Genomic DNA, 24,290 nt, shown 5'->3' with positions numbered 1-24,290 from the left:
TTTGGTCCCCTCTCCTTTCCCCATGCTCGCCAGTAACGAGGGTGGCTAAATAAATGGCAAGCTTCTGCCCAGGGAAAGTGCCTGAATCGAAGGCTGCCATGAGCCTTTGAGATGAGCAGTCTGCCTGAAAGCTCGGGACCCACCAAGGCAGAGGAGCTTTGTCACAGTACCAATAGGAGATGTCTAAAGATAACTACAGCACTTGACCCAAGGCTTAGGAATCTGAAGTGCCTTCCAAAATCTGAGAGATGAGGTGCAAAACCTGCTGTGAGAATTCTTAAAAAAACAGCACTCTGATTTGGAAATTACAGAACCTGAACCACCAAAAAAGAAAATCACCCTTCTCTTGGGTGGCATCTGATACAGATGATGAAAATGAATGTGCGTCAGACCACACTAGGAATGTTGGATAGCGGGTAATAGAATAGCAGACTAACAGCATGAATTCTTAGTGGTTAGCTGTCTATTCTATAGTCCCTGAAGGTGGGGCCAGCTGCTAGTACACTCTGGCCCACTCCTGGGGGGGGCCACCTGCCACCCCATGCTGCTGCCTCTGATACTGAGGCAGCAGTGTGCGGTGACAGCATCCCCTGTCCACGGGGGGTCCGAGCTCCCCACAGACAGAGGCTGGTGAGAGGTGGAGGGGGTGGGAAAGGCTGCCACAAAACAGCCTGTGCTGCTTCCACAGGATGCAGAGCAGCCTCTGTCCACAGGGAGGACTCCCCGTGGACAGGGGCTGCTGCCGCAAAGCAGCCTCTGCCCACGGCAGGCCCAGGCTTGCTGCAGAGGCTGCTCCGCATCCTGCGAAGATTAACTGATAAGTTTAGGATAAGCATGTCCTCTGGACTGGTGGTCAAAGCATGAAAGGGCATATGAATGTTTAGTATATCTGGCACGTAAATATCTTGGAACAGCGGCTACAACAGTGCATGCAAATGCCTGTTCTCACTTTTTCAGGTGGTATTGTGAATAAGAATTGGGTAGCATTATGTCTTGTAAATGTTTGTCATAGCAATTTGCCGAACATGAAGTAGGACAGAATGGAATTGTAGGCTCTAAAGTTTTACGTTTAGTTTTTGAGTGAAGTTATGTAAAAAAATAATTCTGCATTTCTAAAGTTCGCAATGAGATTGCACTACAGTACTTCTGTGAGGTGAGTTGCAGAATACTACAGATTTAACCTCTGTGGTCCAGACTTACATAGGCTGAGCATGGTTCAACATCCCCATGGGTGATTCCAGGCTGGAGCATTCATGGGGAAAAGCTGTCTGCCTCTTCCCCGGAGTGCCCCCCCCCCCCCCCCACACACACACACACACACTCTGTCCTGGCTCAGTCAATGCTGGCCTTTCTGCTGTCACCAGCTCTGGGACTCTGCTCCACTGGTGGCAGAAGGGCTAGAACAGGGCGGTATTACCTGTGTTTCTTTTGTTTCTATGTTTCCAGTGCCAATATTTGTAATAACATATAATATAAAGTGAGCACTGTACACTTTGTGTTCTGTGTTATAATTGGAAATCAATATATTTGGAAACAGATGCTGATCTGTTATTGTTTCACAACACTATTAAAACTGTGATTAATCAGGATTTTTTTTAAATTTTGCAATTAAATGTGATTTTAAAAAAATCATTTAACAGCCCTAAAGCTGATGAATGAATATACTTTCTTCTTTTCTGTTTTTTGTGACCTCACCAAAGTACTTTTGCTCCTGTTTTACAAAAGATAGTGATTCTCAGGCTTTTTTCTTAGAGATTGAGTAGGATCTGTTTATTCATCTCAAGTATACTACTTTACTCTTTTCAATAATACAAGAGTGAAAAGGCACTAAATTCAATTGCAAGGCAGCATATTAAAAACGAATAAAAGAAATTTTTCTACACAAGGCATAATTAACCTGTGGAATTTGTTGCCACAGTATCTCATGGAAGACAAGAGTTTAGTAGGATTTTAAAACAATAGATCATTATATAAATGTTGAAACCATTCATAGATACATTAGTTTGGGATGTCAGCCCTTATGATTGAGGTCCTCACAAGGAAGAAATCGGAAGGGAACCACTTCTATTGGTAGGCATGGGATGCATAGTTCTAGGGATGGGAATTCCACCACCACCACCCCCAAAAGAAGAAGGCGGGTGGTGGTGGTCGGGGACTCCCCCTTATGAGGGACTGAGCCATCCATCTGGAATCTCGAGAGGGGTGCTGTTTACCGGGAGCTCGTACTCAGGATGTGACTGAAAGGCTTACAAAACTGATCAGACCTTCGGATCGCTACCCCTTCCTGCTTCTCCATGTGGGAACTAACAATATGGCCAAGAATGACCTTGAGTAGGTTACTGCGGATTACGTAGAGTTGGGAAGACGGATCAAAGAAATTAGAGCGCAAGTGGTGTTCTCATCCATCCTCCCTGTTGAAGGGAAAGGACTGGGTAGGGATCGTCGAATTGAGGAAGTAAATGCGTTGTTGCACAGGTGGTGTCAGAGAGAAGGCTTTGGTTTCTTCGACCATTGGACTCTGTTCCAGCCACAAGGAATTTTTGGAAGAGATGGGATCCACCTAACGAAGAGAAGAAGAAGCATCTTCGCGGGCAGGCTTGCAAACCTAGTGAGGAGGGCTTTAAACTAGGTTCTTTGGGGGACGGTGACCAAAACCCTGAGGGGAGTGGGGAAATCGGATACTGGGAAGAAATGCAAAGAGGAACAAGCAACAAAGGAGGACTCTTGATTCAAATGGAGAGGCTAGGGCAATCAGCTGGTTATATAAGGTGTTTGTACACCAATGCGAGAAGTCTAGGTAACAAACAGGAAGAATTGGAGGCCCAGGCCCAGTCCAAGATCTATGATTTGATTGGGATAACAGAGACTTGGTGGGATGACTCGCATGACTGGAGCGCTGTCATGGAAGAGCATAAACTGTTCAGGAAGAACAGGCAGGGGAGAAAAGGAGGAAGAGTTGCACTGTATGTAAGAGAGCACAATGATTGCTCAGAACTCCAGTATATAGAGGGAGAAAAGCCTGTTGAGTCTGTGGGTCAAGGTTAGAGATGTAAGCAAGAGCAGTGATGTTGTGGTTGGTGTGTGCTACAGGCCGCCGAATCAGGTGGATGAGGTAGATGAGGCTTTCTTCGGACAACTGAGAGAAGTTTCCAGATCTCAGGCCCTGGTTCTCATGGGGGACTTTAATCACCCTGACATCTGTTGGGAGACCAATATGGCAGTACACAGACAGTCCAGGAAGTTTTTGGAGAATGTTGGAGATAACTTCTTGGTACAAGTGCTGCAGGATCCAGCAAGGGTCTGTGTGCAGCTTAAGCTGCTCACAAACAGGGAGGAACTAATAGGGGAAGTAGAGGTAGGTGACAACCAGAGAAGCAGTGATCATGAGATGGTAGATTTCAGGATCCTGAGCAAAGGAAGGAAAGAGAGTAGTAAAATACACACCTTGAACTTCAGAAAAGCAGACTTGGACTCCCTCAGGGACCTGCTGGGCAGAATCTCCTGGGATGCTAACATGAAGGGGAAAGGAGCCCAGGAGAGCAGTATTTTAAAGAAGCCTTATTGAAGGCACAGAAAGAAACCATTCCAATGCATAGCAAAAGAAGCAAATATGGTAAGAATCCGGATTGGCTCACCGGGGAAATCCTTGGTGAACTTATGCACAAAAAGGGAGCTTACAAAAACTGGAAACTTGGACAGATGAGTAGGGAGGGGTATAAATGTATAGCTCGAGAACGCAGGGGAGTTATCAGGAAGGCGAAAGCATAATTGGAATTGCAACTCGCAAGGGATGAGAAGAATAACAAGAAAAGTTTCTACAGGCATGTTAGCAGGAAGTGGGTGATCAGAGAGTGTATGGGGCCCCTACTGGATGAGGGTGGTAACCTAGTGACAGATGATTTGGGGAAAGCTGAAGTACTTAGTGCTTTTTTTGCCTCTGTCTTCACGGACAAGGTCAGCTCCCAGACTAATGCGCTAAGAGATGCAATATGGGATGAAGGTGGACAGCCTTTGGTGGGGAAAGAACAGGTTAGGAACTATTCAAAAAGCTAAATGTACATAAATCCATGGGTCCGGACTTAATACATCCAAGGGTACTGAGGGAGTTGGCATATATCATTGAGGAGCCTTTGGCCATTATCTTTGAAAAGTCATGGAGATTGGGAAAAATCCTGGGTGACTGGAAAAAGACAAATCTAGTGCCCATCTTTAAGAAAGAGATGAAGGACGATCCAGGGAACTATAGGCTGGTCAGTCTTACCTCAGTCTCTGGAAAAATCATGGAGGGGATCCTCAAGAAATCCATTTTGAAGCACTTGGAAGAGGGGAAGGTGATCAGGAATAGTCAGCATGGATTCATGAAGGGCAAGTCGTGCCTGACCAATCTGATTAGCTTCTATGATGAGGTAACTGGCTCTGTGGATATGGGGAAGTCAGTGGATGTGATATAACTTGACTTTAGCAAGCCTTTTGATACAGTCTCCCACAATATTTTTGCCAGCAAGTTAAGGTAATGTGGATTGGATAAATGGACAGTAAGATGGATAGTAAGTTGGCTGGAAGGTTGGGCCCAGTGGATAGTGATCAACGGCTCGATGTCAGGATGGCGGTCGATTTCTAGCGGAGTGCCCCAAGGTTCGGTTCTGGGACCAGTTTTGTTCAACATCTTTATTAATGACCTGGATGAGGGGATGGATTGCACCCTCAGCAAGTTTGCAGATGACACTAAGCTAGGGGGAGAGGTAGATACGCTGGAGGGCAGGCATAGAGTCCAGAGTGACTTAGACAAATTGGAGGATTGGGCCACAAGAAATCTGATGAGGTTCAACAAGGACAAGTGTATAGTCCTGCATTTGAGACGGAAGAATCCCAAGCATTGTTACAGGCTGGGGGGACCAACTGGCTAAGCAGCAGTTCTGCAGAAAAGGACGTGGGGGTTACAGTGGAATGAGAATCTGGATAGGAGTCAACAGTGTGCCCTTGTAGCCAAGAAGGCTAATGGCATATTAGGTTGCATTAAGAGGAGCATTGCCAGTAGATCCAGAGATGTGATTATACCTCTTTATTCAGCTCTGGTGAAACCACATCTAGAGTATTGTGTCCAGTTCTGGGCCCCCAATTACAGGAAGGATGTGGATGCATTGGAAAAGGTCCAGCGGAGGGTGACCAAAAAGTTTAGGGGGCTGGAGCATATGACCTACGAGGAGAGGCTGAGGGAGTTGGGTCTATTTAGTCTACAGAAAAGAAGAGTGAGGGGGGATTTGATAGCAGCCTTCAACTTCCTGAAGGGAGGTTCTGAAAAGGATGGAGAAAGGCTTTTCACAGTAGTGATGGATGGCAGAATAAGGAACAATGGTCTCAAGTTGCGGTGGGTGTGGTCCAGGTTGGATATTAGGAAAAACAATTTTACAAGGAGGGTGGTGAAACACTGGAATGGGTTACCTAGGGAAGTAGTGGAGTCTCCATCCCTAGAGGTGTTTAAGTCTCGGCTTGACAAAGCTCTGACTGGGTTGATTTAATTGGGATTGCTCCTGCCTTGGGCAAGGGGGTGGACTTGATGGCCTTCTGAGGTCTCTTCCAGCTCTGTGATTCTATAAGCCAACCTCTAGGTCAAAAACATCTACTACAAGAATTTTACACTAGGGATGTTCAAGTTTAACCAATAGTGTGAGTCTTAGCAGTTAAGATTAATCAGTAAGGCTGGAGCGGCTACCCGCCTGCCTTGGACAGTGGGTTGGTCCAGGGGCCTGGAGCAGCTTTTGTCCACAGTGAGCCAGGATACCCTACAAGCTGGGGCTGCTGTGACTGGGAGTGGAGTGGCATTCCAGCTCAGCATCAGGTTGAGGGGAGGTGTGCATCAGCTGGGCTGGAATGTCCCTTTAATCAATTACCAGTTAAACAACCAGTTAACCAACTAAATGGGATTTGATATGCCTTTTTTACACGCATCTTTTTAACCTCTTTCAGGCCACTCTCAGACAAAATACTAGAGCAAAGGAACAACTGGTATAATCCAATATAGCAATTCCTGTACTTTAACATCCTTTGTTAGGTTTTTAAGTCAGTCTCAATGTTAAACAGATTATTTTCCAGGCTGCCTTTATAATAGTGCAAGGTAATACTTCTACACCCCTATCTTTATGCTTTTTGTCACATTCTGTGGAAGCACTCATTTAACCTTATACACCCATAAACAAAATTGCACTTTTTAAATTAATCTGCTACACCAGTGGTTCCCAACCTGTGGTCTGCAGAGCCCTGATGGCCTGCAACAGTATTGCAGGGGGTCAATGGAAAGTTTAAAAGTAAGGATTGGGCCCATCCTTACTTTTCTTTCCCCCCCCCCCCCCCCCCCCCGCCTCATCACCACCACCACAGGCCTCTGGCCAAGGGCAGAGAGCCGGGTTAGGAGCTGCCTTCAAGTGTGGAATTTTTGGAGGGGGGGTGGGCAGCATCCGTGCACTCTGGGACGCAGCTTGCTTTTTCATCCCTATCAGGGAGTGAGGGGAAAGTGCCTGCACTCTGTGCATGCCTCTCACGTACCAACCAGACAATGTATGGAGGGAAATTGAGTCCATGCCACGAATGGTGCATATGTTGAATGTGTGCCCAAATGTACCCTAATAATGTGTACTCATATGCCAAATATAACTTAAGCATATTACCTATGAGTTGTGTACATATTCTTCTGCTCACATTCTTCATTAAAAATATATGGCACCTCACAGTTGTTACATTTCAATGTGTACATCTTGTATTATCTTTCAATTCTACTATCTTTGTTTAGATAACATGAACTTTTATACATTTCAAATGATTATCAAGGAATGGAATTTTTGAAAACAGCTCTATTGTTTGGAGAACCATTATGCTACACTGATAAAATTTTGCCAATCCTGGGTACTGTCCTCTTTTGAAAAGTGGAACCCCCAAGAACTACTGCCTTTTGTAGTACCATTGATTAGATAAGAAAAGCAGGGAGAGGCTGATTTGATTCAGAAAAGCAGAAAAGCTTGTGTGCTTATCACTGTGTGTTGATCTCATGAGCTATTTATAACCTTACCAAGCAAGCAAGCTGAGCAGTCAGATGTGATAAGGAACGAAGGAATACCTGTCTTCACTGTACTGCTGAGCAACAATGTGGGCTCAGCATGTGGTTTCTCAGAGTGAGCAAATACCTAGACAACTGTACTCTCTTGCTGGGGCCTAATTGTTACTGTTAGAGGGGAAAGTATTTAAAATTTCATTCCCATAAAATCATATTAAAGATTAGGTTTGATCCAATTGAAGCCTGGTGATATGCAATTTGAACTCCGAATGCAAGTATCTCTATAGACTGGAAGAATGTAACTCATTCAGGAGTTATATTTATAACCCATTTGGAAACAGAAAAGACTAAAAAATGTGATTAATCTAAATAACTGCTAACGAGGCAGTGTGATTGTTTAAATTTAAATACAACTGTATTTTGATAAGCCAGAATCTGTTTATCCAGTGCAGGAGAAATATAAGTTCATTCAGAAGATAAGACTGAGCCATGTCTCTTGATCAATTTTTATTGCATTTAGAGTTCTTTTTGCTTTGAGGCTCTGTTGTAAAATGTGAATGTGTCGGAAGGATAGATATTTCATGTAGCAAAACTTGTTTAACTTCAATAGTGTATCTTTCTTTTTATTTGGAAAAACTTACAGGGGTGTTTTATCAGGTAAATTGTGACAATTTAAGTTTTTTTGCAAAATCTCTTGGAAAAATTTTTTCTATAACTCAGAGCAGTAGCTATCTAATCAGTAATAGAGGGGCTACCAAATCAGGAAAAAAAAGGGCCAAAAGGGGATAGGTGAGGGGAACGGGAATTGGGTTAGATAGTGTAGAGAAGAGAGAACTGTAAAAGAGAAATCAATAAAGCAAGTCCTGTAATACACAAATATCATCTAGTACACAAAATAAGTTCTTACAATTTCAGCTTGCATGGAAGAAAAATATATCCCAAAAATGAGATATTGCATGTGCTATTTTGATTTGATTTGGCATGAAATGATATTTCCATTACTAAAGCCTTCTGTATTGATCTCCTAACTTCCTTTTTATTTTTTTTAAAACTTGGACAGTTTGTGCTTTGTCTTTTCATCTCTGTTTTGTTGGGTTTGATTTGGTTCCCCCTCTCCCCGCCCACTAGACAGTTAGACGTTTTCCATCTCTTTACTCTTTTCAGCATCACAATGTTTGTTGCTACTTTTGTGGGGTGATATTCTCCTCCTCCCTTCCCAAAGTTTGACACCCACTTTGATCTTTTTAGAAGCTTTTTTTTTATCAGCACTTGCTTGTGGTATGAATCGCCTGCTTTTTGTTCAGAAAACATTATTAGTGTTCCAGCAGTGCTGGGATGGCTTTTATCTCCCTGTGGAATCTCATTAGCTTCACATCACAATAGGAACAGCATATGTGCATCTATGCCAAAGTAGCCAGTCAATTTGAATTTGTTAATGGCAGTATTTTTCTTCTAGCAACTTTTCCTACATCTTCAATGCTGAAAGAAAGCAACTTTGTTTTTCAGGGGGAAAATACTGTTCGTTAGAGATAGAAATATCAGCAGAAGAGGAACTGTTGTTCATAAACATTTTTAGATCTGCCTTTTTTTTTTTAAATAAAATGGCAAGTAGGATTTGAAAAGTGACAAGGTTAATGTAACCTGTGATTTAAAGAAATGACTGGTTTAAAAGTTAGGAAGATGTAAATTACTATTGTTTGTTATTAGAGTAGACAAGTTGTATTACTAATTTCCATTTTATTGTGGTAGCTCTCTCAAAGACCCTGGTTACGATCATGATCTTATTGTGTTCTGCACAGCACATAATCATGGGAAGATATAGTCCCTGCCCTAAATAATTTATCATCTGAGGGCGGGATTCTGATACTCTTATTCACCATCAGCAGAAATTTACTCCATAAGTAGTTCCATTTAAATCAAAGGGGCTACTTTCTAAATAAGATATTAGTGTACATGAATAATTGATGGCAGAATCTGGCCCAAAGAAATTAGTGGGGTTTTTTTTCAGTTAAAATTTAAGTTTTAAAACTGGATTTGATTAGGCTAAATTGGCCCAAATAATAGTATGGAAAGTTTGAGGCAACCAAATGCACTATGTGAATTAGAGAGAAGCTTGTATCTCTTTTCTTTGGGGGCAGGGGAAACAAGAAAACAACTAACTGCTAGACAATGATATAATTTGATATTCTTCTATCCAGGGCGATGCTGGCGAGCACCATGAGATCATAGTCATAGATTTTAAAGGTCAAAAGAGATCAGTGTGGTTACCATTTGACTTATAGGGCATAAGCAGGAGAATTTCACCGGTAATTCCTGCATTAAGCCAATAACTGCTAGTTGAGCTATAGCATATTTTAGAAGGCCCCTCAGTCTTGATGGAAAGACTTCAGTTATGGAATGTTTACCACAGTCCAAAAAAATTGCATCGTATTTTCAGTCTATAGCTGACTTCAGCTTCCAGCCATTGGCCTTTGTCATGCCTTCGGTAGATTTAAAAAGCTGTCTGCTTTCAGAAGCCTTCTTCCTATGTAAGTTGTTATAGATCAAGGGTTCTTCATTGCACCCTCCCCCACTGCAAAAATAATTACATGACCCCAGGAGTGAGGACGACTGAAGCTTTGCCCTCCTAAATGATAGGGGGCAAAGCCCAAGTACCTCAGGGTGTGGGACAGGGCTAATGTCAAAACCTAAGCACGTCAGACCCTGCCCTCAGGTTTCAGCTTTGACTTCAAGCAACAGAGCTCAGGCCTTTGGCTCCAGCTCCAGCCTTAGGAACCAACAAAAGTCTAACTCCAGCCTAGGCGACTCCATTACATCAGGCTCATGACCCACTTTCAGAACTGCTGTTATAAACCGTGAACGTTTTTGTGGATCCTTGGTTACAGACAAAATAAGGGGCGTGCTACATCCATAGGGTATGTCTACACTACCACCCTAGTTCAAACTAGGGTGGTAATGTAGGCAACCGAAGTTGCAAATGAAGCCCGGGATTTGAATTTCCCGGGCTTCATTTGCATCTTGCCGGGCGCCGCCATTTTTAAATGTCGGCTACACGTGGCACGGACTAGGTAGTTCGGACTAGGCTTCCTTCTCGTGAAACGAGGAGTAACGGTAGTTCGGAATATTTAAAAATAGCGGACATTTAAAAATGGCGGCACCCGGCAAGATGCAAATGAAGCCCGGAAAATTCAAATCCCGGGCTTCATTTGCAACTCCGGTTGCCTACATTACCACCCTAGTTCGAACTAGGGTGGTAGTGTAGACATACCCATATTGAGTTGATGTAAAGAACCTTAAATGGAACTTTTAAGAATTATGTGTTCTTTCTTTTCTTGTTAGTAGACAATATGCATTTTTCCATTAAAATGTGGTTCCATATGCAGATAAATAGATCTGTCAAATATGAAATCTTTGTTGGAAATAGTGGAATTGTTTTTTTTACATAGCTTGGCTTTTAAGAGGTCTTCCACCTCTTTTTCCAAAAGATTGTCTACCAATACAACTTTAAATTTGATATTGGAATCAAAACTTGAAAATAATTGTCCTCATCCAAAAAAGTGAAAATTGTGTATGAATAACATTAGTGATTTCTCAATTTCAACACTGTGGATCTTTTCCTCCATAGAGGAAATGAACAGGACTTACGAGAACTTAGGAAAAATGGCAAAAATAAACACATGCCTTTAATGAAGAGAACACTTAAGATTTTCCTCTGAAAGCTGTTTGCTAGTGACTCCGCTTGTTAATGATTCTGTAGTGCTACACTGGGTTTCATTTGTAGAGCTGCAGTCAAGAGGGAATTATTCTATTCTTCTTCACTGTAGAAAGCTAAACTACACATAAATGCCTTGATGTAGCTCTTTTTTAATATCACACTGTTATTTTCTCATAATTCTGCCTATTATAAGAAGTTATATAGACCTCTATAGTTCTTTCCACCTAAGAATTCCAAAGTTCCTTACAAAGATGGGTCAGTAAACTAGGCCATTAAGTGATTCACTAGCAGAGTTAGGAGGAGAATCTATTTCTCCTGGCTTCCAATCCTCTTCTTTAACAATTTAAACCATGCTTTCTCCCTATATTATTAGCTATTACCATGATATTGCATTGTAAAGGTGCTTTTAGTTTTAATATTTGTGTATGAGAACACTAATTATATTTGTGTCTTAATGAGTGCTCTTCTGTAGAAAGCAGAAAAATGGGACTCTGAGAACACAAAACAAAGGTGTTTGTGTGGCTATCTGAATATATTGAATGTCATATGATTCTTTCCACACATCTTCTCTTAGAGATGTTATGCTGTTTCCATTTAAAGTAACACATCTTTGTTTGAAATAATGAATTAATAGGGAGGTATTTTCCTTCTGTTTGTGTCACAGGTGACAGATCATGCAACCACTGCTTTATTGCATTATCAGCTCCCCCAGATGCCAGATGTGGTGGTCAGATCCTTCATGGTAAGCTTATTTTAAAAGAAATTCTTCTAGCTGGACTTGAGCCTAGTGAGAGTGATTGATACCAGGCACTTTCTTACACAGCATAATTTGCCATATGTAAAGTGGTTAAAAATAATTATTTACTAAATTTCCTCAGGTCTTATAACTGAAGATGTTAACCAATGCTATTTGTAATTAACCCTCTTTTCAAAGTAAATAGTGCCATTCTCAGTACACTTCCAGTTTAATGACTGGAAGGTAGTTAATTTGGCAATTACAGGCTGGTAAGCCTGACTTCAGTGCAGGCAATTGGTTGAAACTATAGTAAAGGACACTATTGTCAGACATAGATTAACATAATTTTGTGGGGAAAGGTAAATGTAAGGTGGTCAACAAACATGTGGACAAGGAAGATCCAGTGGTTATGGTGTATTTAGATTTTCATAAAGCCTTTGACAAGGTCCCTCCCTATAGGCTCTTAAACAGAGTAAACTGTTGGAATAAGAGGGAAGGTACTTTCATGGATTGGTAACTGGTTAAAAGACAGGAAACATAGGGTATAAATGGTCAGTTTTCAGAATGGAGAGAGGCAAATAATAGTGTCCCCCAGCAGTCTGTTCTGGGACCAGTCCTATTCAACAAAAATCAGAAATGATCAGGAAAAAGGGCTAAACTGAGGTAGCAAAATTTGCAGATGATACAAAACTACTCAAGAGAGTTAAGGCCCTCGCAGACTGCGAAGAGCTACAAAAGGATATCTCAATATTGAGTGTCGGGGCAACAAAATGGCAGATGAAATTTAATGTTGATAAAATACAAATTAATGTATATTAGAAAACTTAACCCCTTCTATACATATAAAACGATGGGGTCTAAATGAGCTGTTACTGCTCAAGAAAATCTTGAAGTCACAGAATGTTGGGAATCATAAAGAAAGAGATAGATAATACGACAAAAAACATAATATTACCTCTATATACATACAAGGTATGCCCACATCTTGAATAGTATGTGCAGATGTGGTCACCCCATCTCAGAAAATATGTATTTGTAATTGGAAAAGGTTCACAAAAGGACAACAAAGATGATTCAGTGTATGGAACAGCTTACATATGAGAAGAGATTAATAAGATGGGACATTTCACCTTGAAAAAGAGATGACAATGTGGGGATATGATCGAGGTCTATAAAACCCTAACTGGTGTAGAAAAAGTAGATGAGGCATAAGACATGACAGAAGAACCAGGGGTCACCAAAGGAAATCAATAGGCAGCAGATTTAAAACAAATAAAAGGAACTATTTCTTCACACAACACACAGTCAGCCTGTGGACCTCTGCCAGAGGATATTGTGAAGGCCCAGACTATAACAGGGATCAGAAAAGAACTAGATTAAATTCAAGGAGGATACGTTCTTTAATGGCTATTAGCCAGGATAGACTGGAATGGTGTCCCTAGCCTCTGTTTCCCAGAAGCTGGGAATGGGTAACAGAGGATGGATCACGTAGGCCACATCTCCACTTGCAGAAAGATTGACACTGCAGCAGTCGATCTTCCAACGTTCGATTTAGCGGGTCTAGTAAAGACTCACTAAATCGATCATATTTCTGCGCATCCAGAAATGTAATTTATGCTATCATGTGCCGAAAGTGTACATTGGACAAACGTCTCCGACACTTCGCCAAAGGATCAATGCCCACAAAACAGATATTAGACAGGATCACAAAGAAAAAATAGTTTCTTGCCATTTCAACCAGAAAGGACATTGTCTCAACGACTTAATTACCTGCATCCTGCTTCAAAAGCCTTTTAAGACTACACTTGAAAGAGAATCCTCTGAACTGTTATTCATGCTTAAATTCGACACTTTACACGTGAGTCTGAATAAACAGTCTAATTATCTTACCCATTACAAAGATAGCTTCCCCAATTATCACCTCTAATATAATTAGCTCACAGACATTTACCTTCCATCCCCCCCCATGCCCCTTCTGTTCTAAAATTTGATTTGTCCGTTTCATATGTGTTCATTTTTTTTAATTGTATCCTTTGGTATATATGGTTGTGACAATTTTCTTCCACTATTTGATCTGAGGAAGTGGGTCTGGCCCACGAAAGCTCATCACCTAATAAACCATCTTGTTAGTCTTTAAAGTGCTACATAGTCCTGTATTAAATCGATCACTGAGGGCGCCCCCGTCAGCACTGGTACTCCTACACCTCATGAGGAGAAAGAGAAGTTGACGGGAGCATTTCTACCATCAGCCTCCCACTGTGGTTCATTCCCTCTGGGTCAACTGGCATTAGCCACTGTTGGAAGACAGGATACCAGCTAGATCAGGGTAGGCAAAAGGGCCTCTGCGGGCTGGATGCGGCTCACCAAGTGGGTGGATCTTGTCCACGGAGACCCTGCCACTTCCTTGTCCCCAGGCCAATCAGGGCTTGGGAGCCAGGGAATGCATGGTGCTTAGTCAACCCTAGCAGTTCTCTCTATTCACTGCGCACCCGATGGCCGGGAGCAACAGACTTTGTGCATTCCCCCTGCCCCCAGGCTATGATTGGAGACTTTGTGTGTTTCCCCCGCCTCAGTCCTGTTTGGGCTGGGGGGAGTGTTCAAAGTCTCCTTCTATTACCAGGGGCACAGGCACCTAGAAGGAACTGCCAGCTGGTCAGAACAGCTGGTGGTTCCCTCTGCGGGGGATGGGCAAAGGCTTCACATGCTTCCTAACCCCCAGACCAAACAGAGTCTATGGGCAGGTAAGCACAGCCTGTCCCTGCCCCTTCTGCCTGAGGCCCCGCCCCTTCTGGGGCAGCCCAGGCCACTTCAAACATTTCTGAAGTGGCACCCGGTCAAATCATTTTCCTCTCCTGAGCTAGATGGACCTTTGGTCTGACCCAGTATGTCTGTTTTATGTATTCGAAGATTTCTATAAATGCAACTTCATAACTCATTATAGCTCTCAGTATTTGCTTGCTAAATCTTACCTTTGAAGCTGGTCTGGGGTCAGCTGTGAAACTAACATACAAATGAAGCCAGATTCTCAGTTATGATCTGTCCTCTTTAAACTCTAGGGCTGTGTCTACATTGGCACCCCTTTCGGAAAAGGGATGCTAATGTAGCACGTTGGAATAGGCAAAGTAGGAATAAGAAATCCTCCGGAAAAGGCTTTATTTTCCGGAGAATAACGTCTAGACTGGCGCTTTTCTCCGGCTTTTCCCCAAGCCGGAAAAAAGCGGCAGCCATGTTAATGCAAATGCCGCGGGGGATATTTAAATCCCCCGCGGATTTGCCTATTCCAAAGTCTACATTAGCATCCCTTTTCCGGAAAGGGGTGCCAATGTAGACACAGCCAAGGAGAGTAAAAGTGCTGGATTCTGGCTGTAATTGGCTGGCTGAGAATTCTCCTTTGAGAGAACCCCCCAACTGGTATAAAACCAATAGAGCCATGTCTCTCACCAACAGCCTCCTCTGGCCTGGAGTGCATGTTGAGGAATGGAAGATAACATGTTCAGAGAGGGATGAGTGGCACTCCACTTTGCTACATCGGTCTTCAGCTCACACCTGGTTCCTTGCTTAATTCTTGATGCAGCTGGCACAGAATCATCTCTGCCTCAATACACATTTCAATTCACTATATATGTGTGACTTTTGAATATATTTATAATTGTGTTTATAAAAACAGATTTCTGTATAAACTACACTGCTATCTGGTGAGTGAGAACAATGGTTCCTTACTCAGTACTTTTTCTGGCAGGATATAGTTTGGCAGTGGATAATAGTTAGGGCTCAATCTACACCACCTACTTTCAGAGAAACACTTTTTCAATACTGATAAAATGTATTTCAACCTTTTTATAACTGTCCAGAGCAACTAATAGAGACATGAGCATTTTTAAAAATCAGATTCTGGTTTTCTTTTGTCTACCATCAGTCTCTACCACTCCTGGGAAAAAAGGTAAAGATTCATGTGGGGGGAGAGGGTATAATTTGTTCTTTTTTATATTCCAGTTTTTAGGAATCTTATTTCAAAACAGTTGAACTTTTAATTCATAAAACAGCTACTAGGCTAAAATACTTGTGTAAAACACATTTCTCTTAGGGGGTGTCTTACAATAAGTCTTCAGCTGTAAATTAGCAGAAATAGACCTTATTGCTCCAATCCATGTTGGAGCATGTGCCTGGAAATTATTGTTTCGAGACTGGTAATACATTTGCCTACACCATAGATCTGCCATATTGATTTGATAAAACACTACTGGAGACTTTAACAAAGTGAAAACAGATGCTCATCCCAAGTGTCCGTGTCTTGGTCCTTTTACATGTCAGGTGTGCTATCCATTTGACAGGATGCAGTGAAGTCTTAATTTTCCAACAGGAATAAAGAAAATTACTTTTCTTTCAAAAGGTTTTTCTAAAGTGCAGTTTTTAAACTTTATTTATTTATTTATTTATTTATATAATATGGTTCAGAAAATTTAATTTTCTATGATCCAGGCTAAGTCCATTAGAGCCGAAGTACATAACAGCAGCATACCTATAGTTTTCTGTTGCCAATGACCCTGTAGTTATTGCTAAACCCAGAGATGATCCAATTCTTTTTGAGGAGAATTATTGACTGTCTTAGAGTCTGCTGCTATAGAGAAGGGTCCAATGAAGATGGAAGGATTTGTTTCAATAAATTCACCTGACGTCTTCTTCAGAGAACAGTTTTCTCTTATTGATGTAATTCAGTAGGACTTAAAATGACAAGATTCATGTGCATCCTTCACAGTGTGAATTTGTTTCTCTGAGCTTTTTAGTTTCCTTGAATTTGAAATTGAGTTGTATAAAGCTCATTCTTATGTATGACAACCCAGTTAAGAGACAAGACGCTTTACCTAGAAAAAACTGTTCTTCTTCGAGTAGTGTCCCCGTGGGTGCTCCTCTGTAGGTGAAGGGTTGCCCTGAGCCGCAGATCGGAGCTTTGAATAGCAGTTTCCCCTGTTGAGCCACGCATGCCCAGGAGGCATCTCGAGCCCTTCTCGCCTCCTGAGGAGCGTGACTCAACCCCCTCCCTTTCAGTTCCTCTTTAACCGCCCTCAGCGGACGGAGCAGCCAGGAGCTCCCTGTCAGACTATCTGACTACTTTTCCCTTAGTTATTTAGGCATAGTTAGTTTCCTCTGTTTTATCCTAGTTACTCTTTCCTTGTTTCTTTATAAAAAAAAAAAAAACCACCTAGAAATAGGAAAAATAGACTTAATTAAATCCCACCCTCAGGGGGCTTGAACTTACCTCAGACCGGGACTCCGGTGAACCAGATTTCTCCCGTCTGTCAAAACAAGAAACACATAAAGATTTTAAAAAAAAAAAAAAAAAAAAAAAGAAGCAAAACCACATAAACTATAATAGAAGATAAATATAATAATTTCAAGAGGGAGAGAGCCTGCAATGTCCGGCTCCTCAAGTTTTAAAAAGTGCGATCAATGCCGGGACCCAATGCCGGCTTCAGATGGCCACTCGGACTGCATACGGTGTTTGGGGGAGACCCACTCTCCCCACAACTGTACCCACTGCAATTCCCTGATGGCGAGAGCCAGAAAAGACCGTGAGCTTCGCCTCAGGATGATTTTATTTGAAAAAGCTCTACAGCCTGCGGGAGAACAATCTGCACCGCGGCAAGAGCCTCCGCCGCCTTCCAGAAATGCCCCGAGAGCAAGACCCTCTCCATCCCGCTCTCTTCCAGCCTCTTCCTCTCCCAAACGCAGAGGAGAGGCACACCAGGCTATGAAGTCCCCTGCCACTAAGGCTTCGGGGCGATCCTCCCACTCTGCGCCGGGATCGGGGCACTCAACATCTGAGCGGCCCTGGGAGCGCTCCAAGCAGCCGGCACGGCATGAAAAGCCGGCGCCGATTCAAACCGCGGTGCTGCTTGCAAGCGCGGCACCGCTTCAAGCCTCTGCGGCACCCCGGGAGCACTCTAAGCAGCCAGCACGGCATGAAAAGCCGGCGCCGATTCAAACCGCAGTGCTGCTTGCAAGCGCGGCACCGCTTCCAGCCCCGGCGCCGTTTCAAGCCTCTGCAGCGCCGAAAGCTACACCACGGCTTAAAGCTGCGGTGCCTCTTAAAGTCACAACACAAGGATGGGCAGCCTCCGAAGCCACTGACACCAACTGATGCTCCGCTGGTCCTCCCACAGCCAGACAAGCAGTCAGGTGAGGCTCCTAGGGATCAGCCCCAACAAGAGACTGATTCATACAGCAGGCATCACTATCTATGCCTGCCCTCAACTTCTTACTGTCCTGAGGGGTCTCCATCAAGGGAATCCCCTCCCAGGTCGATATCACTGTTGTCTCTTCACGACGCTCCCCTTCCTGATGATGACCACCACACGGTCTATTCCTCGCGACATCCGTCACCTGAGAAGGCTCACTCCACCATTATAGGGCTCCGCCACAACATGGCCCATGGCACCCATACTGGTCTTACCCACCTCCACCTTATCCACCGCAATGGGGACCGTGGGAACACTGGGATCCATATGGACACCGCTCCCCACCTCGTTCCACTGTATCCCAGAGAAGTTTGCCTCAGCCACAACCCCTACCTCCAGCAAGTTTTTCGGAGGACGAGGTGGGACAAATCTCAGACAATGACTCAGATACTCAGTCAGTAAACGTCACACACTCTGATGCCCTTGATGAACAACCAGAGGACGCCGTAGTACCATCAGACACTGGAACGATTGACGATCTACAATAGTTCCAAGAACTATTCAAGAGAGTAGCGACAAGCCAGAATGTCTCCCTGCAAGAGGTGCAGAAGAAACAATACCAATTGTTAAAGAATCTACATCCGACACTACAGGGCAAGATTGCCCTACCCATAGATGAGGCAGTCATGGAGACCTCAGAAGATCTGTGGAAGACGCCTGCATCCATCCAACCAACTAACAGGAAAATTGACAGAAAGTACTTTGTCCCCTCAAAAGACAACGACTTTCTCTTCACTCACCCACAACCTAACTCACTAGTCGTGGACTCAGCACAACAACGAGCGAAGTTTCCACAGTATAGGACGGGCAATGCAGACAAGGACCACAAAAAGTTGGACTCCTTTGGCAAGAAAGTATACTCCTCTTCAACCCTACAACTCAGAATATCAAATTACTCTGCTCTCTTAGCAAATCACAACTTTGACAACTACTCAAAACTGGAAGACTCCAAAAGACCCATCTTAAAATCAATAGTTCATGAGGGCCATATGATCGCCCGCGCCGCTCTCCAAATGGCAATGGATGTAGCTGATACTGCAGCCTGAGTTACAGCTACAGCGGTAGTGATGCGTAGAGCTTCTTGGCTCCAGTCATCTGGAGTTCCCCGTGAACTCCAGCCCAAAGTGAAGGACTTGCCATTTGACAAACAAAAGCTATTTGCAGCCACTACAGACGAAATGCTCCACAACAGCAAAAATTCTAAGTCCACACTTCGCACGCTAGGTATGTGCATGCCACCCTATAAACGCAGGTGATACACCCCATATAATTAATATAATCGATATCGGTATGGACAATACAATCGACCACAGAGGCCTTATGAAGACAACAGACCAAGACAGCGAGGTCCCAGAAGGCGACCCAACTAAGCCCGCCCGCTAGCTAACCAACCATCTAAGCAGCAAATTTGAACATTTGGTTGAGGGTCTGCAAGACCTCCCGTTCGATCTCGCACCTCAACATGGCCATCTATTCAACCACCATTTGCGCGCCTTCCTCCCACAGTGGGAATCCATAACATCGGACCACTGGGTCCTAGAGATAATTCGAGTGGGCTATACCATCCCTTTTATTTCTATCCCCCCTACTCTTCCCCCTACCCCGTCCCTTTTCAGGGACCACTCTCACGAAACCCTTCTAAAACAAGAAGTCAATCGGCTCCTTGTCATTGGGGCTATAGAAAGGGAACCCCGAGAGTTCCACAGGAGAGGGTTTTACTCGAATTATTTCCTGACCGAGAAAACAACAGGGGGTTGGAGACCTATATTGGATCTCCGCAAACTGAGCAAATTTCTCAAGAGACAACGTTTCAAGATGGTCACTCTTTCCGCTATCATTCCTGCGCTAGATCGAGGGGACTGGTTCGCAGCCCTCGACCTCCAAGTTGCCTATTTCCATGTAACCAAATCAATTCTGCACCCGGTTCAAGATATAGAGTTCATTGGCGCACGCTTGGACTCAGTTACAGCCCGGGTATACCTACCTCAGCAACGCTTTGCAACCATGCAAGAAATTATAAACGGGATGCTCACAGTTCCTACCACCAGAGTACTTACATACCTGTGACTAATGGGACACATGGCTTCCACCACCTACGTAGTCCACCATGCTCGTCTGCACTTTCGATGTTTTCAGCTCTGGATTGCAACCGTTTATATCCCATCACGACACCCTCGAAACAAAACGGTTACTATCCCACCAGACGTGCTCGCATCCTTACGATGGTAGACAGTGCCAAACAATCTTCTGGCGGGGGTTCCATTCCAACAAATTGAACCCACTATTCAAATCACCACAGATGCTTCCCTGCTGGCTGGGGGGCACATATGGACTGTCATGAAGTTCAAGGCATGTGGTCCCCAAACGAGACACTCTTACATATCAATCTCCTCGAATTGAGGACAGTAAGAAATGCCTGTGCACACTTTGCATCCGACATCGCCAATCACACAGTCCGCATCCTAACGGACAACATCTGCGCGATGTTCTACATAGACAGGGTGGAGCCCGCTCCCGCTCTTTATGCGCGGAGGCTATTTGCCTGTGGAACGCGTGCATCCGCAACCAAGTCACCCTTATAGCATCCTACCTGCCCGGAGTGAACAATACCAAAGCGGACTCCCTCAGCCGAAACTTCACCGCAGACCACGAATGGGAGTTACAGACGGAGGTGGCGAACTCAATTTTCCACCAGTGAGGATGGCCATTGATACACCTCTTTGCTTCTACCCAGAACACCAAATGTCCCCAATTCTGCTCATGTGCGGGACTTGGCAAACACTCTCTGGGGGATGCTTTCCTAATCAGATGGACAGCCCCCCTACACTACGCCTTTCCTCCCATACCACTCATCCCAAGAGTTCTGCGCAAGATCCTGAGAGACAAAGCCCTAGTCACCCTGATTGCACCATTATGGTCTCGCCAAACCTGGTACCCATACCTTCACAGGCTAGCTAGCGGTCCCCTCCCCACCCACTACCATACCGGATAGACCTACTATCTCAGGACGACGGCAGGATACTGCATCCACAACTCAATACCCTGCATCTTCACGCATGGCTTCTCTCTGGTTCTCGGAGGTAGACGAGCGCTGCTCCCAGCGAGTAAAAGACGTTCTCCTCCATAGCAGGAGACAGTCTACTCGGAAGGCTTACCAACGGAAATGGACACGTTTCTGTCACTGGTGTCAAAGTGGAGCCCCGTGCCTCACCACTAAATACCATCCTAGACTACATTCTGGACCTTAAAGCATCAGGACTGTCAATCTCCTCTCTGAGTACACCTCTCTGCAATAGCAGCATTTCATACCTCAGTAGACTGCTTCTCCATTTTTAACCATCCTATTACGAAGAGATTCTTCAAGGGACTACAGAATGTGTACCCACCACATAAGGCCCCACCCCTTTTGTGGGACCTAAATCTTGTTTTGAACTGCCTCACCAGACCTCCCTTTGAGCCACTGGCAACAGTACCACTTCCCTTCCTTTTTATGAAAGTCTGTTTCCTCTTAGCCATCACCTCCGTCAGGAGGGTGAGCGAACTCAGAGCATTAATGTCAGAACCTCCTTACACAGTTTTCACAAAGGATAGGGTCATACTGAGACCCCACCCCACGTTTTTGCCAAAGGTATGTACAGAATTCCATCTCAACGAACCGATCGTATTACCTACCTTTTCCCAAAACCGCATTCTTCGCAGACAGACGCCAGCCTGCACACTCTGGACATCCGGAGGGCCCTGGCCTTCTTCCTAGAAAGAACAAAACCATTTCGTAAATCTGAAAGACTTTTTATCTCCATTGCTGAACGATCCAAAGGGACACCAATATCATCGCAACGAATCTCAAAGTGGATATCGACATGTATAATCAAATGCCACTCTCTGGGCAATAGACTGCTACAACGCCCACCACGAGTGCATTTTACTCGAGCCACGGCTGCTTCTACAGCCTTTCTGGGCAATGTCCCCTTAAGAGACATTTACGGGGCAGCAACATGGTCTTCAGACCATACTTCTGCTAAACACTACGCTATCCTTCCACAGCTCAAGAGTGATTCAGCAGTTGCCACAGCAGTACTCTCTATCACTGCTAAACAATGACTCCGGCTCCTTCCAGCCTTACATTGAATACTGCTTTGTAGTCACCTACAGTGGAGCACCCACGGGGACACTACTCGAAGAAGAAAAGGGAGTTACTCACCTCGTGCAGTAACGAGTGTTCTTCGAGATGTGTGTCCCTGTGGGTGCTCCACGACCCTCCCTACCTCCCCTCTGCTCGGAGTCAAAATTCTCAGGCGGAGACGAGGAACTGAAAGGGAGGGGGTTGAGTAACGCTCCTCAGGAGGTGGGAAGGGCTCGAGACGCCTCCTGGGCATGCGTGGCTCAACAGGAGAAACTGCTATACAAAGCTCCGATCTGCAGCTCAGGGCAACCCTTCACCTACAGTGGAGCACCCACAGGGACACACATCTCGAAGAACACTCGTTACTGCATGAGGTGAGTAACTCCCTTTTACTTGTTATCACTTAACAGTATTTTTTTATTTTGCATCAGTGTAATAAAATATAAGATTTTATAGTATTTGATGACAGAATTATCTTCCAATCAGATTAGAAAAAAAAACTTAACCTGATATGAAAGTCATATCCTGTGTCTTCATCTATTCATCTATTAATAATTCAGGTTTCTACACTGTGACTACAGCAGAGGTGTGGTAGAGGAACACCTGAAAGAAAGAAAGCAATATCTAGTTTACAGGGGTACAAGTATCAGAATGGTCAGGCATAACCCTGTGTCAGTTGGAATGTAAGGAGTATTGGTTTTCCAAGGTGACTCTTTAGCTACAAAGATCTTTTCACGGCATGAATTTCTATTTACAAAATTGCTTTAATGAGAGAGAATAGGGACACCTGCAAAATGGAAAATCAGCTGTCTTGTGACCTTTTGATTTTTCTGCATTCTTCCATTTCTATAAAATCACTATATATTTTGATGGGCCCAAGCCAAGGTACCTTATCATTTGTTTGACCGGAATGATAACATTGGGGAACATCAATCTCTTGTTTCTTTAATTTCTCGCTATGCTTTTCTTTTCAGACTTGGTTAAGAAGTTACATAAAGCTGTTCCAGGCTCCATGCCAACGCTGTGGAAAGTTTTTGCAGGATGGCCTTCCACCCACGTGGAGAGATTTCCGAACACTTGAAGCTTTTCATGACACCTGCAGGCAGTAGTAGCATAACCCAGTCACTGACCTTGCAAAATGGAAAGTGGATGGGACGTATGGACAAAATGGGGCTTCCGATGAGCTCTGTAGAATCTTGATGGTTCTTTGGTTGATTCCCTTTCTGAACATAAATATACTCATTTCCTTCCTTTACTGAAGCTTTCTTATCGAATAGTAAATCAGCACAATTCATTTGGCCAGTAAAAAGAAGATTCTGCCCATTGTACTGATGAGACTTTTTTTTAAATACTTTATCTAATGCACAAGAAAAAAAGGTGAGGGAAGCTATTGCTAAAGGCAGATCATATATGGTCTGTTGGGGCATTTCTGCTGAAGTCATTATATAATGTACATTTTGCTACAAAATTCACAATGGAGGAGAACTTATTTTTGAGAACTGTAAATTATTTTGTATCCAAAGACTATGTGTTGTTTACGTTGTTACCCGGTAACACACTTTCAGATCAAGTTGTATGTTTCCCAGTTTCTTACTTTTTATAAAACTGGAACAATTTTTAAAAATGCTATTAGATTTCTTTTTCTTTGCAAGGATGCTTCTCTTTGCTGCTCTTATTCTGGAACAGAGTACAGTGTTGATAAACATGAAATTTCAAAGGCATGTGGCAGCTTGGAAGATGGATTGTACTTTTTTGAGAGAAGAAACAGATGTTTCCCTTTACTAAAATTATAATGAAAAAATGTTAGCAAAATCTGCGTGTATTGAGCAGTTAGAAAATATGTGATGAGTAGTCCTAGTGTGCCCAATCCAATTGCCCTGTTTTAATACTGAAAATTGTAAAATAAATTTAGGTTTCTACTACAGTTTCTTTAGTGCAGACACACACTTATTCAGCACTGTGATAATGTAAAACTTATGCATATGTATTTTCCTATAACACTCTAGCTAGATGTAACACTTCCACCTATAGTGACTAGTCAGCACAGAATATAAGAGCTCTTCTGCTACCAGCTAATAGGATAAGGATAAGTAATAAGTCTGAACTGAAAGTCATGAATCTGTCTCAGTCTTTGCTGAATACTCATTGTGGACTTGTTGCAAATAAATGCTGATTGAGTATAGGTTGTCTCATACTTTTCTGTGGGATTATACACTGTTTTTGTTCCTGTCCATATTCAGATTTGGCTGCACCTTTATTACCTTCACAAAGTACAGAGTATAAAATGATGTGTAGGTACTGAATATCTAATAAAGCCAATAGGAGGAAGGCTAATGAAGGGCAATCATTCTGTTAATTGCTTATTTTTCAGTAGATTTGATGTTGAATCAAAATGGTCCATACTCCTTTTTGTAGCCCCTTTGGTTGTGTAA

The 24,290-nt window shown here is 43.4% G+C and overlaps 1 protein-coding gene across 2 annotated transcripts in view; it reads left to right on the top strand.

The window, feature by feature from the left end:
* Window positions 1–24,040, top strand: part of MED27 (mediator complex subunit 27) — a 248,908-nt gene extending 224,868 nt beyond the window's left edge. The window contains exons 7-8 of one of the 2 annotated variants that reach the window (XM_075905682.2): window positions 11,428–11,505; window positions 22,833–24,040. In XM_075905682.2, coding sequence (XP_075761797.1) covers window positions 11,428–11,505; window positions 22,833–22,967 — 213 coding nt within the window. In that variant the 3' untranslated portion in view covers window positions 22,968–24,040. Of the gene's footprint in view, window positions 1–11,427; window positions 11,512–22,832 lie in introns of those variants that run through there. The other variant, XR_012897207.2, reaches the window with a different exon arrangement.
* Window positions 24,041–24,290: the final 250 nt, after the last annotated feature.

Source organism: Pelodiscus sinensis, chromosome 23 (genome assembly GCF_052426305.1).
Source record: "Pelodiscus sinensis isolate ZL-2025 chromosome 23, ASM5242630v1, whole genome shotgun sequence".
In the NCBI taxonomy this organism is placed as follows: domain Eukaryota; kingdom Metazoa; phylum Chordata; order Testudines; family Trionychidae; genus Pelodiscus; species Pelodiscus sinensis.
This window is presented reverse-complemented; position numbering and strand designations above follow the sequence as displayed.